Source organism: Manduca sexta, chromosome 17, assembly GCF_014839805.1.
Source record: "Manduca sexta isolate Smith_Timp_Sample1 chromosome 17, JHU_Msex_v1.0, whole genome shotgun sequence".
NCBI lineage: Eukaryota > Metazoa > Arthropoda > Insecta > Lepidoptera > Sphingidae > Manduca > Manduca sexta.
This window is the reverse complement of record NC_051131.1, coordinates 530,810-546,360: the sequence shown is the minus strand read 5'-3', so window position 1 is coordinate 546,360 and position 15,551 is coordinate 530,810. Positions and strand designations below refer to the sequence as shown.

General features: G+C 34.5%; 4 protein-coding genes across 11 annotated transcripts; 2 read left to right on the top strand and 2 right to left on the bottom strand.

Annotated features, from left to right (window-relative positions):
* Positions 1–2,076: 2,076 nt before the first annotated feature.
* On the bottom strand, positions 2,077–7,052 carry LOC119189569 (glutathione S-transferase 1-like). Of its 5 annotated transcripts, none has more exons than XM_037439640.1 (7): positions 6,927–7,052; positions 6,454–6,556; positions 4,583–4,743; positions 3,903–3,961; positions 3,335–3,482; positions 2,872–3,065; positions 2,077–2,210 (listed from the first exon to the last, which is right to left on the bottom strand). In XM_037439640.1, the coding sequence occupies exons 3-7, from the start codon at positions 4,724–4,726 to the stop codon at positions 2,078–2,080; spliced, it is 678 nt and encodes a 225-aa protein (XP_037295537.1). In that variant the 5' UTR covers positions 4,727–4,743; positions 6,454–6,556; positions 6,927–7,052; the 3' UTR covers position 2,077. The 5 variants fall into 5 exon arrangements, with proteins under 5 accessions (XP_037295537.1, XP_037295539.1, XP_037295540.1 ...); XM_037439642.1 differs by having other exon boundaries at positions 4,583–4,733; XM_037439643.1 differs by lacking the exon at positions 6,927–7,052 and adding an exon at positions 6,662–6,869 and having other exon boundaries at positions 4,583–4,733.
* A 337-nt stretch (positions 7,053–7,389) lies between these two features.
* On the bottom strand, positions 7,390–11,570 carry LOC115443074 (DNA-directed RNA polymerase III subunit RPC9). 4 transcript variants are annotated; one of them, XM_030168336.2, is made up of 4 exons: positions 11,369–11,570; positions 9,807–9,927; positions 9,360–9,512; positions 7,390–8,950 (listed from the first exon to the last, which is right to left on the bottom strand). In XM_030168336.2, the coding sequence occupies exons 1-4, from the start codon at positions 11,374–11,376 to the stop codon at positions 8,852–8,854; spliced, it is 381 nt and encodes a 126-aa protein (XP_030024196.1). In that variant the 5' UTR covers positions 11,377–11,570; the 3' UTR covers positions 7,390–8,851. The 4 variants fall into 4 exon arrangements, with proteins under 4 accessions (XP_030024196.1, XP_030024197.1, XP_030024199.1 ...); XM_030168337.2 differs by having other exon boundaries at positions 11,348–11,556; XM_030168339.2 differs by lacking the exon at positions 11,369–11,570 and adding an exon at positions 11,292–11,331.
* Positions 11,571–11,923: 353 nt separating this feature from the next.
* LOC119189568 (glutamine synthetase cytosolic isozyme-like) lies at positions 11,924–13,358 on the top strand. The gene has a single exon (XM_037439638.1). The coding sequence runs from the start codon at positions 12,034–12,036 to the stop codon at positions 13,198–13,200; it is 1,167 nt and encodes a 388-aa protein (XP_037295535.1). The 5' UTR covers positions 11,924–12,033; the 3' UTR covers positions 13,201–13,358.
* A 61-nt stretch (positions 13,359–13,419) lies between these two features.
* Positions 13,420–15,084, top strand: LOC115443072 (glutamine synthetase 1, mitochondrial). The gene has a single exon (XM_037439637.1). It carries the CDS (start codon positions 13,767–13,769, stop codon positions 14,979–14,981), a length of 1,215 nt encoding a protein of 404 aa, XP_037295534.1. The 5' UTR covers positions 13,420–13,766; the 3' UTR covers positions 14,982–15,084.
* The last annotated feature ends 467 nt before the right edge of the window (positions 15,085–15,551 follow it).

Sequence of the window (15,551 nt, the reverse complement as noted above, 5' to 3'; positions counted from 1 at the left end):
TTTTTCGCATTGCTAAAAAATAATTTATTTGAGTATATATAAATAAAATTCAGGCAGGAAGTTAAAATAAAAGGTTTAAACTATGTATTCACCTTACTGGTTTACAGAAATATGTTATATATCTTGAAATATTTGATGTTATCTTTCACGGGGTCATCTCGGTTTACAGGTCTAAATGACACTTAAAATAAAATGGCGAATAAATCGTATTAAAATGAACATAGCCATTTATGTTTTTAGTGGAACTGTATTTCAGTTAGTAGCATAGATGTAAGATTGCGGTAATTGTATAACATCAATAGTTCTCGATTTTTTTAGGGTAGGTGCACTTACCCCGTCGGCGCACTTGCCCCACCTGACCTTATATATGGTAACGTCTCAAATATGTAAATGCATATGTAAATATGCAAATGCATATAATCCGGTCTCTATTCATAAGGCATGTTCACGGCGCGGTGCAAGCGCACCTTGTGGCCACATGATATTTGGCCCGCACTTACTAACGCGCACATTGTAGTTCAATCCAGATCTTTCCTGCCGTCCGGTTGAGGCCAGATTTCTGAACAACCGATGCGTCGCTTTTATTCATATGCCGAAGCGCATGACGGCACAACGAGTGATCATAGGCTTTCTTTAAAATGGTATTGGTTACCATGATGCTCTTCGCCGCCTTTCAATGAAGGAAGGCCATCAGTCGTGGAACGAGAAATGGAGGCTAAGCCCGTCTCTCTTCGCAGGACCATTAAGAAGTAGGGTTGAAGAAACCATAATGCGGGTTATCGGGTCGCCGTGATAGTGTGTTCTAACCGAAGTGACATAGATGCTCGCGGATGTGCTGCGTATCCGGAAAGGAACAGTCGGTACTGTCTCCAATGCGACAAAAATCCCACCATACGTCCCAGGATTGTCCAGCCTGAGATAATAAGTGCAACGCTTTTGTAACAAGCGTCGGAAGTAACCTCTGCTATCCGTGGTAGCAGCCATGGTCAAAGCCGTCTTACCCCTATTTGTTGTGAAAGGTAACTTACAAGGGGCCAGCAGGGTTTGCGGGCGTAGAAGGACTGCGACTGCGCCCTTTGCGGCCCCGATAGAGACCGCGGAGTTTTGATTGGAGTTATTACGAGCATGAGTCTTCAGACCGGATGTCATTTTACTGATGACTTGATGCTAAATCGGAAGTGATGAGCCCGAGATAACCGTCCACCCGTCACAGGTTAGACGCAAAAATTACGGGTATTGTGAACATGGCTATGAACGCTACCTTAGAGCAAATGCGGTCAATTGTAGTATAAAAGTTATATGTTTACGTACGCAAACAGGTTATATTAACTGAATTAAATTAAGGAACATAAAATTAATGAAGGTACTTAGAAACTACCAGCTAATTAATTTAAAGTTATATGCCGTTTTTTACACCCGACGCTTAAAAGGCTATGTGGCCTTCGTAGTCACGTTGGTCACCGAGGTGTTCGTCGTCCAAAAACAAATGTTACAATCATTATTATCCAGGCACCTTTATTATATAAGTATACTTATACAAACTGGCTTTTGCTCGCGACTTCGCCCACGTGCAGGAGTTTTCCGGGATAAAAGACCTGATATATACTTTCACGGGATAGAAAGTAGCCTATAACTTTCCCAGAGTCTTAAACTATCTCCATAGCAAATTTCATAAAAATCCATTCAGTAGATTTTGAGAAAATCTATGACATACAGACAGGCAGAAAAGGAAACTTTGTTTTATAATATGTACTTATAGGTTTAAATAAAATGTTGGCGGTCTGATCTATACAGGAAGGACTTGGATAATCTTGAGGTCTGGTAGTTTGTCTTTTGGGTTGCGATTTAATTAAAGGCACAAAATGATTCTAAGCTTGTACAAGATTCCAACTTCGAAACGTCGAAGATTTAAAAATAAAGCAAAATCGCGATGAAATCGTTAAATTACCATTATTTTGAGAAACAAATTATATTTGGTTACAGACATATAATAAATTAGTTGTCATTTTTGTAAGGAATTCGAAGGAATGTTCAACAATACTAGACCAACATTATTATAACAATAAAAAATATAAATTTATTTAGATTTTTTATTTTTCTCCCATAAGTTATGGACCATTTTAGTAAAATATGCGACTCCGGGAGCGTTGACTTTCTCGAAGAACGGCTCTTGTTCTAGCCGTTTTATCCAATCGTAGCAGAGGGGGAATCTGGAACAAAATAAGAGTTTTATTTTACAAATAAATTTTTCCTTCCTAATCGAATTTCGGCCACTCATAACGGAGATCAGCCACGAAGGAAATATAGTGCAGTGTGTGTGCGCAATTCACAAGCACTCTATGTTCTTTAACTCTCATAGTCTGTTGAGACGGGAATCCGACATGACCGGAGGGAGCTTTAGTGTTGCCTTCCAATGAGAATGTAACACCTTTAGTTCTATAAGAGTCTGTTGGTTATTGGGCATATATTTACTTAGCTCGTTGATACAAGGAGCCTTCGGGAGTCGAGAAGCCACTGTTTACCCACAGGACCTTTTTGAACCAGGAGGTGCCGATGGCTTAGAGCGCCACTATTTTGAATTGTTATCATGGGATATAATGGTTCTGCTAACAAAAATACAGTTAAGACCAAAAAAGGTCGCCAGAAATTGGACGCAAAATTTTTCTACTCAGAGCGCTCTAATAGAATTGTATATTATTGCCTAGTCAGTACAGCATGACATTAAAACAATGATAAACATTGGCAAAGCGATTTTTTTCTAGTGTGCGCTGCTGGTGGGAGCACGAAAATTACCTCCCACCCACACCAGCTACACCCATGACGACATAGACCTATAAAAAACAAAGAATACATGCAAGAACCACAACTCACTTATCAGGATCAGTTCTGTGTAAAGCCTGCACGGCAGTAGCAGTGGAGCCGGCGGAAAGGTCCGCCAGCGTGAGCCGATCGGTTGCGATGTACTTCCGATCAGCGAGGTAGTCTTCTACCACGCCGAACAACTTCTCTATCTCCGCCTGGTGCTCAGGCGTCAGCCCTGACAGCTGCCCCGTGAAGGTTAAGAACTAAAAAATAAATGTAGAGTCTGAGAATAGTCGGCGCTCGTAGATAAGATGCCTTTCTACATCTGTTAATGTTATGAATGAGAATGAAATATCCTAGCGCTAGATTTATCGACAGGTCATGCAATTAACAATTGACTTTTCATAATAACACTTTTCAAACTGGTGTGGCGATAGTTTATTAATTTTGTAAATGGAACGGATTGTCAAAATCTAATTGATAATAAAGGGTTGGTATTATTATTTATACAATAAACAGCTATGAGTCGTACTGCCAAACTCCTGATGGGGACGAAGAACATGCCTGCGTTGAAAAACATGCACTGGTCGACGATACTGCGCGTGCGCAGGTCGCTTGGATACAGGCGCTCGCGATGCTCCCCGCCGTACTTTTCCAACAGGTACTTCAGAATTGAGTGACTGGAACCAAGAATACATTCTAAATCAATTTTATGACATCATCTCTACTCGCTTTTTAAGTATTATCATGGCATTAATCGCATATTTTTAAATATTACATAAGATATACGATGCATACCTTATACGTATTATTTTTTTTAAATAATTTATACGGGCACTGGAAAGTGTCCTCACTGTACCTGATGGTAAGTGGAGTGTCCAATAGAATGTCGACTGAAGAGAGATGATTACCCCTCGACAGTTGGTACAATTATGCCGGACTGTTGGAACCAGATTGCATACACAGGATCATCCCGAAACGCGACACACTTACGTGAGCCACTATGGCGGGTTTTAACACCTTGTGTACGGTGGTCGCTCTCCGGCGGATATAAAATATATCCTAACAGCAGCAATATGGCAGTGATGATAATTAAATACCTTTCACATAAAGTGTAGTCCCCATCTTGCAGGACAGGCACTGTTCGCATTGGATTTAACTGAAAACATAATTAGACAACAAAATAAAAAAATATCACCAACAATATCGAACTAAAACTTATATTGAACTAAATAAGAAATCCGTCTACTTTATATTTCATAGTGTGTATGAAAAAAAAACATCATCATATTAACGCTATTATTTACTTTGTTCTATTGTAAAAATGTGAAAATTTGACTTATATATTAGCCATAGTATAGACAAAACCACACAATGTAGCATAATTATTTTTAATTATGCATAATTATAAAACATTTTATTGATTACAATCATGACAGCGATAATTGGTATTATTAAGTCAAGTTACACAACTCGTTTACCATGGATTTTTTTAGCATATTGCGCTCTTCAATCAATTCCAATACCCTGTGAATTTCTTTTCTACCATAAAATTGTACCAAACCAGCATTTCGTCGAAATATACTAATAGACTATCAATCGTTTCCAATAAACGATCTCAATCTCAATCTTCAATCCGATCCTGAGGATGAACCAATCAAAATAACTTATTTATAATTGGTCAATAAATACTTTGTTCTGATTGGTCAATTTTTGAGACAGATCGAAAAAGCGATTGGGTTCGTTTATTGAAAATGGCGGTATGACGCACAAAACTTACCTTTTTAAACTCCGGTGTCATGTGCTCCATTTTGTATAGGTTCACGTCTTTAATCTCCATATCTAGGCTGAGTATGTCGGCGAGCATCATGACGGACCGCGCCGGCGGACTCGCTATAGCTCGGTGGAGGATTAGCCGCGACATTGTAACACTGAAAAAATCTGTACAATGTACGTAATTATACTTTTTTATTGACTTAAATTCTCGCGTATTTTCTATCGCAGCCATCTAAGTACAATAATAACGATTATAAAAGCAATTATGTACTCATTATAAATCCTATTATATTGTTAGACCTTGTAATTGGCATAAAAACAAACTCTAATTAATGAAGTGAATTTCTTCACCTTGACGGCCAGTGGCAGTAGCGGCCTTAAGGGGCAGGGGGTGGGCGAACCGGCATCCACCCGGGGCTTCGCACTTAAACGAGGGATGTTGCGATGTCCAAATAAAGACTCTTTTTATGTACGAAGGTACTTACTACCCTGGTTACCAACGCATCTTAGATTTTGTCTGCGAAGTTATTGTACTATGAGGCCTTTTCTTTTTGCTTCCTCCCGGGTCCTTATGCCGCCTAAGGCCACCACTGGGCAGTGTGAAAATTGACAATCCAAATTTATGGTGATTTGGGGACATGAAGCCATTAGTACTAACCATAACTTATAAAATATACCTTTGAGCCCAAGCCTAGGCATTCCTATAGATAGGTTACCCGGGCTACTGATATTAATACTAGCGACACACATTCGGGTGATAGAAATGAATGAATACTGAACTATGATTAGTTATTTAAAGTCGCCTACTTAGTTAGATATACTGCGGTCATAATGAAAAAGAAAGTCTCTTCTCTTACATTTATTTTAATTAAAATACATATCGTATCGTATATACATGCGTAAAAAAAAACAAATTTAACATTTTCTTTTTTAATTTTGTGTAAAAATAAAATTATATAAAAGTTATTTTCCTTGTGACGGCAGTATAAGAGGGTTCGATGTTGATAATAGTAGAACTAGGAACTAAAAAAAAGAACTAATATTGAAGGAAACCGAAGTTTCATTATAGAAGTTGATATATCTGACATACTCAAATTTAAACCTATTCAAGATAAATCATAACTATTTTACCTCACTCTTACTAACATTATAAATGTGCAAGTTTTTGAAAATGTTTGGAAGTTTTTAGTAGTCAATTACGTATAAACAGCTGAACGGATTTGGATGAAAATTCGCACTAGAAAGATCATGACCTGAATTAATCGGATTTTCTATTAGAACCATTATTCTTGAATAATGTATAAACAATATTACCGGAAGATAAAAATATATTTTAGTGTAAGTATTAACTCGTCACTTTCATTCTAAACATATAAAAACACCAACAAAATCGTTTTTTTTTTATTTAATTCACTAAACTGATGTTCAAACATATTACATGCTATAAGTAAAAGGTATGAAACACATAACCAAATATGATAATAAATATGATATTTATATAACCTATAAAAAAATGATTTTTTTTCTGTGTGTCTTAGTAACCGGTGCCATTACTACTCTGATTACTACAGTCGTATTACTTAAGTAACACTGGACATTTAATTCATATTTAGTTTCATAATAACTGAAAGATTTCAAATATTTACGAATAATTAGTGCTCATACGCCGGGTCGTAACCCGCACGTTAAATGCAATATCTATTAACGCTGTAAAAATAAACATTGAAATAAAGAAACCACATCCAAAACAGATTAGTCATTTTTGAAAAAACGCGGAAATCCAAAGATAAGTACACACAAGTCGAATATAGAACCTCTTTTTTTGAAGTCAGTTAAAAATAAGCTCTAAATAAAGTAATAGATGCAGCAACTTACCTTACTTATTACTTTCTTTCGAGTTAGCTGCACTTTATAATAAACTTACATCGGGTTTTATTTATTTATTTATTTTGAAATTCATTCATCGAGTGTTTTGCACCTGCAAGCCGTAATTACAATGCGTGTCTATAATAAAATAATCCTCTATAAACAGATTAACACGTCAGTGATCTTTGCCTTGTTATTTCAAACTATACAATCTTACATAATTGTTTTTTATTGTTAAGTCACATTTGTTTATCAATAACCTAATGTCGTAATTCAGTTTCCATCGACCTTGGCCGGCAATGTACTTCGGACCAAATTGTTGAACTTTCTGTGTTGCTAGTCACAATTATAAGTACTAACAGAAACAATGAATATCATTTAATATTGTTTTGCAATGTATTTTATAGTGTTTTAAATAATAATAAGTTATATTATTAATCATGAGGATAATCGCGATTACAAAGTTTGAGTTTACAACTTACGTGAGGCGCGGTGCGGTTATAAATAAAACTAAACATTTTTACTATCACAAGAGCCTATGTCGAGAATACGTGACGGTTTTATCCATAATAAGCCTGCACAAAATCCGAGTGTGTATGTACGGCATATTCTTGCTGATAAATAAATCCATAGACGAGGACATCTTATCTTATATCCTATTATTTTATCTTAGTTCTTACTTCTCACTTGCACATTTGTTAATAAGTGGCGTATATATTATATTATGTTTGGATTTTTTATCTGATTTTGAAATAGATATCGCTGGCATCATACAGATGGCGCTATAGATATCTACAGTATTAATTGTAAGTAGCTCACAAAAATCACAAACTAAAAGTGAATAAAATTTTACTAAGCTCACTTAAGCTGCATATCAAACCTATAAGAATAAAAATATTCAATGAATTGTAAATAGATACTTTATTAACACAAAAAAAACAACAATTAAAACTTAGCTCCTTTTGTTTTATTGGTAAAATAAATATTTTTTCTCACAAATCTTTTAAAAATATATGATGCTCTATAAATATGGATCATACTGGTATAAAACTGGTAAAAACTGTTTTGGTAGACCACCGGCGTATTAGCGGCCCAGTATAAAAAACGATACTTTGTAAACAAATTTGGATGTTGGATAGCAAGATGTTAGGATATTTCGCTGAACGAATTTAGTTAAAATTTGGTGCAGGTATTAACCAGTCTTGGACATATAAAACTACTTTTTAATACAGATTTTGAAAAGATAATTTCCTGAAGAAATAATACAATATTACATTCTACCACAAAATAAGTATATTACTATATTGTACTTATCTATAAGTAACACCTATGTACAAATTGTAACCCTTACAATACAAAATAACATAATAAATACTGAATTATTTACATTACATTATACAAACATATCAATAGAATATTTGCCACAGAAATATCAAATACGACATTGGTATACATACAAGAAAATATACATATATAGAACATACGCATACGCCTTTACCCTCCTGAAGGTAGGCAGAGACGTAACTAGAACATCCACACTTCGCCGAGCATATTTCCGGTTTAATATTTGATAGGTGGCGAACCTATAGTTTTAATGCCGCTGGACATACAAGTTTTTAGAATTGACGCCATGTAATATGTGAAATGGTACATGCAACTAAGCCATTATAACTGTAACCGATAATTAACTAGTTAAATAACTATTCAAATCAGTGGTTGTGAGCCACCTGCCAAAAATTTCCAAGTTCTGAGCTCATCTTTTGCAGTGAAAATATAGAATATATTCATGAAGTCATATAATACATAGTACAAGGTGGGCAGTTTCAATGAGAATTTTAGTTTTATTTCTCATCCTTCAGGGGGCGACGTGCTGTTAATCAGTTTGGTTCATGTACTATCCTAAATCAGGACCTATTCCGTGATCACAGTTTAAAAAAATATTGATCTACATGATTCAACAGTGGCTTAATGTTAACATTGTATGTTGTCTAACGTTTTAGGCTTTTAATTCTGTTTATGTAGCATGAAACTACCTGAATTATAATGAAAATATAACAGCTATATCCAGACCTCACGTTAGGCATATTTGCACTCTTTTAAAATGTATATTGACGATTTTACAAAACCTTCTTACGTGCTTGAACACGCGTACGCGCATGTATAATTTCGATACACCTTAAATATAAATTTATACCTTTTATCAGTAACTTAACCTGGTACAAATCAGTCTGGTTGTACAAGAGTTTCCAATTATTTAGGCATCAGACATCATGCCATACTAGCATACATTGTAACGAGCCTACACGCACAATACGTCTGATATCTAACCGCAAGTAAGTGATAGTGGTTACCCTACATTGATTGTACCCACGCACTATTTGGGTCGTTTAGGCGACAAGGGCGAAGGTCATGTATTGTCATGCGCGGCCGGAAGGTATTTATTCACCAAAGCGATTATTTCTTGTACTTGTTCTTCTGACAGCCTTTCTTCACTCTCTTGCACTATCTGTAAGAAAAAATTCATTTTTAGTCAAAGATGAATGGTAATATTGTATTATCTAGTTCTGACGCTAAGCAATGGCATGTATGGACTGTTATGTTTGTTTGAAGGAGATGTAAGCCAATGTAATATTTGTTTTATATCAAGAAATGGTTTCAATATTTTCACTACAAATAAATGTAGTAACTTTTATAAATATATTACCATGAATACATTCTACAAAAGACATAATGAAATGTAACCGACATGTGTTCTATGTATCAGACAATTTGCAAAAAAAGATTATTAATAAGGAAAGTATTTTTTGTGCTCATCTTTTGAATTGAATATGGAATAATTACCATAATATGGTATTATAATAAAATTTATAACTAATAAAAATATAATATCCTAATAATCTGAGTTCAGAGCTCACCAGTTGTATTTCCAATTCTGTTCTTGGTGGAGTATTCACCATCATCAACTTCTCCACTTTAGTCAATTTGTATACCTTCATGGCTTCTAGAAATTTTTGTATGGACTTTGCATTTTGATTCTTACATTCGGTATCTTGTAAATAGTGAACAGTCTGTAACAGATAGTGTTTTTATTTACATTAATGTTACCTAATTTTTAGTTGCACAATATTTCTTTAGCAGACTAAATGATTTTTCTGTGTTCTAAGCCTTAAAATGTAAATCTTGCTTCAGCCCAGAGGTATTTGTATTCAATTCTTAACAATTATAATATCTGAAGTGCAATAATATGATGTTATGCTGAAATAAACTTATTGAAGTTTTAACTTTATTGTCGCATCGTGTTTATCAAAAAATGTGCTTATCTGATTAATGTAGATTATATAATAAAAAAAATATATGATTACTTCATAGGTGACTGTGGCCAATGAAGCCTCTCGCTTATGTTTCTTCTGTGTGTTATCTTTCAGCTTCTGAAGAATCTGCATCACTTCAAAGTTGCACAGGAATGCGGCGTTTACATTTATACTGAAATAAATCAAATATACTTTGTTTAATAGAGTTAACAGTGTTGACATATTCTGGAGATAAGGCGAAGGACCATTAGTTCAAAATAAATACTAAACCTAACATTTACTGACATGGACAACAATAGTCTGAAGTACCATTTTATACCACAACTGGGTAGTCAAGTACTTCTATAAACATATTCTTCAAAAATATATGAATAATCGAAACCATAATAATAAATTACTTAATCACTCATAATAAATAACTAATATAGGCCCTAATTTAGTGCACAATTTTTCAAATATGAATATCACTTTTATGTTCAATCAATTTTAATGCTTATTTCAAGGGAGAATTTATTTTTAAATTATTTTTGATATATGTAAAATAGCATACAAAATCAAACAGATGAAAGTACTCAGTCAGCTTAGACTAAAGATTAGCAGCATTTTAAATCAACAGTCTTGTTAATAAAAACTTACTCCAATATTCATTAGGCACATGTTATTATCCACTTGAACATGCCCATTTTGATCTTTAATTGTGGTGTTAATAACAGTGATTCTCAAATACTCAATTGTTTCCAAGACATAGCCAGTTCACTGACATCAACAAAACTATAATTTTACAATACAGAAATGTATTTAAACAATTACATCATTTTTTGTAAGGCCTAGTACATTTGAATGTCAGTGGAATGACTTGCTCATTGTTACAATAAAATTACTAATCAAATTTTATCTGCAGATGAAATGCACTTTTATATTCATTGTTACATACTTTTATAGAACTGTGTGTTTCTATAAAGAAATTGGTCAACACCATACAAATTTCTTATTTATTTTTGATGTTGAAGTTAAATTCAATCTGGGACCAACTTAACAGAATTTATACGATTTTATAAAAATTAAAACCACACCTATTCAATATATCATATATTGAATACTATGGTTATAAAATTGTTTACAGATTTTGACCTCTACCCATTGTAGAGGTCAACTAAAATTCTCCCCTTATGATTATCGAGAATTTTCATAACATATAGGGTATGGCTGTCGAAAATGTATAACAAAATATCGTAATTTCAGTGTTTTACGTAACAGTAAACCACGTTGTTTTTATTTAGTAGGTAGGTAAGGTTATATTTATAGCACATGTCAAACTCATGCTTTCAACATAAACATAAAAATAACATGTGAATGACCACATGGATATAAATTATCATGTGGTAAAATATAACCTCAATAGTTAATGACTTGTGATACGAAGATGAATGTTTTTAAAATTAATAATATAAATAAGAACAATTATTGCTACTAAAGATGGTGTGGAATATAGGTAAAACTCATGATATATCAAACATTTGTGCTACAAATACCAACCGTCTGTGTAATAATTAACGAAATATAAGATTTTAATTTTAATAGTTGTAAAATACCGGTATTGGATAAGTATTTACGTTTCCATTTAGATTCCTCCAATGTTACAAATATGTGTATCCTTTAACACTGCAGCTGCAATAGTGGGCTGTTATTATTAATACAGTACTTTTAGGTATTTGCTTTTTTATAGGATATGTTCTAATATTTATTAAAATTTAATAGGCGCCGCCATGTCGGATGTTTTGATTTCATTCATTTGACAGTTATTTTGTCATTTGATTGACATTTGAGAAACTCTAGAAAGCTATGGTCGTTGGTGATGCCTTAGAACAATAATTGAAGTGGTAATAACCACTATAAACTTTTTATTAGGTACATAATATATATTTTTATTATTTTTCTATTTCCTATTTCATTAGTTAATTAATTATTATTAATCATCTTAAAGGTGAAGTAAAATAAGTAAATCTGTATGACTAGGAGTTTCCCGTAAGAATTTTAACGCTACTAGGTTGAAGGGTGATGGAATAAGTTCTAAAACCTTCTGACCAGTAGAAAATGCCCGAGCCCTGTAGTGGGACAGTATATTATATTGGGTTGATATTTTATATTACTACCTATTTATGTACCCATCTTACAACTACTCGAGACTGTTTTAAGCATGGCCATCTAGATACAAAGTTTTGTCTGAAATTATTTTTATGTTATTACATTTTCATACAGCTTTACAGAATATTCCAAAATGACTCTGCTAAGATATATAAACCGACAGCCTATCAATAAATTTTTCTTCAGAAATCTAAGTCTCGATAATTTTACAACAGGTATGTCTAGAGTGAAAAGCCCAATAAATGCTTACTTTAACCATTATATAAATTTACCGTTATCAGAAAATAAAATACTTGCCACGTATGTATGGATAGACGGAAGCGGAATACACATGCGTTGTAAAGATCGCATTTTAAATAAGGAACCTTGTGACTTGAGTATGGTTCCTAAGTGGTCATTCGATGGAAGCTCAACAGGACAAGCTAAAACAAACGATTCGGATACTTTCCTAATCCCTTCTGCCATATATAGAGATCCTTTTCGGAAAAGTCCTCATGTAATTGTACTTTGCGAAACTTATTATGGTGATGGAACACCCACACCGACGAACCACAGGGCTCATTGTGCTCAAATTCTCAGTAAAATATCTGACCAAGAACCGTGGTTTGGAATAGAACAGGAATACACTATGTTTGACACCGATCTATGGCCACTTGGTTGGCCAAAAGTACGAGGTTATCCAGTAACAAAATCAAAATATTCTTACTGTGGTATCGGTGAACATGTTGCCGGAAGGGAAATCGTGGAATGCCACACTAGAGCTTGTATTTATGCTGGAATGGATTACGAAGGTTCTAATGCGGAAGTCATGAAAGGTTCGTGGGAGTTTCAAGTCGGCACTACGATGGGCGTAAAAGCGGCTGACGATTTGTGGTTAGGTCGTTTCCTTCTCAATAGAATAGCCGAAAAGTTCGGAGTAATTATTAGTTATCACCCAAAACCAGTCGGCAAAAATCAACCAGGCATTGGATGTCACCATAATTTTAGCGTCAAAAAGATGCGTTGTGATGGAGGATTAAAAGAAATAGAAAAGGTCTGCAAAATTCTGTGTGATCAACATGACAAATTAATAAAAAATTATGGCCTCGGAAATGGAGAAGAAAATAAAAAGAGGCTAACAGGAAAATTTGAAACAGCCTCCTATGATTCATGTCGATGGGGTGTAGCAGACCGAGGTGCATCGGTCCGACTTCAAAAAAGTGTAGTTTCCGAAGGGAAGGGCTTTTTAGAAGATCGACGTCCTGCTGGAGATTGTGACCCCTACAGAGTATGTGCTCTTCTGGCGGAGACATGTCTTTGAAAACATTTAATGTAATTTTCAGAACATTATTATTTTTGGCCTGCTTTATAGCTCAATTTGTTTAATATCATTGATTTCGTTCAATCGTAGTATAGATGAAAGAAAATTATGTGGTAAAGTTTTGTGATTTGAGATATTAAACTGTATAATTTGAAATATTTTAATTCACTTTCATTTTTTTCATAGAAATGATAATATACTTACATTGACGTATATTCTACACCTTGTAACGAGAAATGTCATTTCCATTGTTTTACGAAGAAGAAGTTAGAAGGAGTTAATTTCCGTTATAATAATTTCCAATTCCAATTTGTTGTGATGACCTGTATTTAATCCATATTATTATTAATGACTCTTAAACCAGTTATTTCAGCTTCTTCCTGTAGCTACAAAGTACAACACAGGGAACAAAGGTACAATATATTTTGTTGTAAATATCTCTAATATGTATAATACTCTTTATAAATAGGCATTGTTTTTTATACATAATTCTTTTTGACTACTGTCATTAAACCTGTTATAAAGTAAAACATAGAAAAATTTTAGTGAACTTCTTAATAAAAACTATGGAATCTTTGTTCAAATTAGTAATTTTACTGAGGAAGAGTAATAATTATCAGATTCATATACAGAAAAGAAATTTACTGAAACATTCTATAAATCACATTTTAGGTAAAAAAGTTATGGACAGATACATGAGACTTCCTTTACCATGTAATAAAGTATTAGCAACATATGTTTGGATTGATGGATCTGGCATAAATATGCGAAGTAAGGACAAAATCCTTCATTGTGTACCATATTCAGCTGATCAAGTACCTCCCTGGGCCTTCGATGGTAGTTCTACGGGGCAAGCTACTACCGATAATTCTGATACTATATTGAAGCCTGCCTACGTTTACCGTGACCCGTTCCGTTGTGATCCACATGTGCTTATTATGTGTGAAGTGTATCAGGGCGATGGTCAACCTGCTGCTACAAACAATAGGAAGTACTGCAATGACTTGTGTAATTATCATGCAGCTGAAGAGCCTTGGTTTGGATTAGAGCAAGAATACACCATGCTGGATATGGATGGTTGGGGACTTGGCTGGCCAAAGGGTGGTGGCTTTCCATCTTTTAAATATCAGTTTTCGTATTGTGGAGTAGGCGCAAAATACGTGGTTGGGAGAGATATAACTGAAGGACATGGGAAAGCATGCCTGTATGCTGGTATTGATTTTGAAGGAACTAATGCTGAAGTGATGCATGCGAGCTGGGAGTGGCAGATAGGTACTTCGGTTGGTATCAAAGGGGCAGATGATCTGTGGATGTCGCGTTATATTATGGCGCGCGTAGCAGAAGATTTTGGCGTTGACATTACCTACCATCCTAAACCTATGGGACTCTTACATCCTGGTATAGGCATGCATCACAATTTTAGTACAAAAAGAATGCGATCGGATGGTGGTTTTAAATTCATTGAAGAATGCATAAAAAAATTAGAAGCCAATCATATGAAGCATATGAAAAAATACGGTAATGATGAAACTACAAATAGAATGCGTTTATCAGGGAAATTTGAAACAGCACCTTTCGATAAGTTTTCTTGGGGTGTTGCTAGTAGAAAAGCTTCCATTCGCCTCCAAAGGCACGTGAAGGAAAAAGGTAAAGGCTTTTTAGAAGACAGAAGACCTGCCGGTGATTGTGACCCTTATTTAGTTTGTGGCTTGTTAATGGAAACTTGTTTAGGACCTGCAGCGTCCACGAAATCATCTCCGTGTTCATGTCCAACGAAATGAATTAGGTTTCATTAACAGTTATTTCAAGGTTTTTGAACATTGTTTTGGCGTTTTGTAAATTTAGTATCACTTTCTATAATACATAAAGAGGAAGTTCCCAAAATTGTTTCATTCCTCTGTAGTGTAATGACATTTAAATTTACTGGAGTCAGCTTTCAATCAGTCACGGCGAATGTCGAAAGATGCATCAGTCAGATCTCGTGCATTGGATCACCTGCTGAAGATTAAGCCTAAAAAAACCGCTCAGATTCGTACGCACGAAAAACCCATTTACTCTTCTCTACAATCATTAACTTATCCCTTCGCCAGAAAAAAAAGACTAACTAGTAGAAACCTACGATGCCAGTATTGCCAAATATATCCATAATATCACAAAAGTCAGAATCTTTCATGATATTGCGATTTTACGACAGACAATAACAGTGCGGCCGTAATATATTGAATCCGATCAACATGTCGTTATTCAGTAATAAATACAGAACAGCTCTAGCACGATATTATTATAGTTATTCACGCTTAGGAGTGAACATCTATAATAATATAGTAAAAACTTAACTCTTTTTTTACAAG

Bases quoted from the DNA above. Each gene is read 5' to 3' on its own strand.
- LOC119189568 (XM_037439638.1), top strand. From the start codon at position 12,034: ATGACTCTGCTAAGATATATAAACCGACAGCCTATCAATAAATTTTTC.
- LOC119189569 (XM_037439640.1), bottom strand. From the start codon at position 4,726: ATGTCGCGGCTAATCCTCCACCGAGCTATAGCGAGTCCGCCGGCGCGG. The intron at 3,066-3,334 runs GTACGACTCATA...TTTATTTTTTAG, and splicing joins TCCCCATCAGGAGTTTGGCA to TTCTTAACCTTCACGGGGCA. The intron at 2,211-2,871 runs GTGAGTTGTGGT...ATTTTGTTCCAG, and splicing joins CACAGAACTGATCCTGATAA to ATTCCCCCTCTGCTACGATT.
- LOC115443072 (XM_037439637.1), top strand. From the start codon at position 13,767: ATGGAATCTTTGTTCAAATTAGTAATTTTACTGAGGAAGAGTAATAAT.
- LOC115443074 (XM_030168336.2), bottom strand. The intron at 9,513-9,806 runs GTAATCATATAT...TATCTGTTACAG, and splicing joins TGGCCACAGTCACCTATGAA to ACTGTTCACTATTTACAAGA. The intron at 8,951-9,359 runs GTGAGCTCTGAA...TTTTTCTTACAG, and splicing joins CAGAATTGGAAATACAACTG to ATAGTGCAAGAGAGTGAAGA.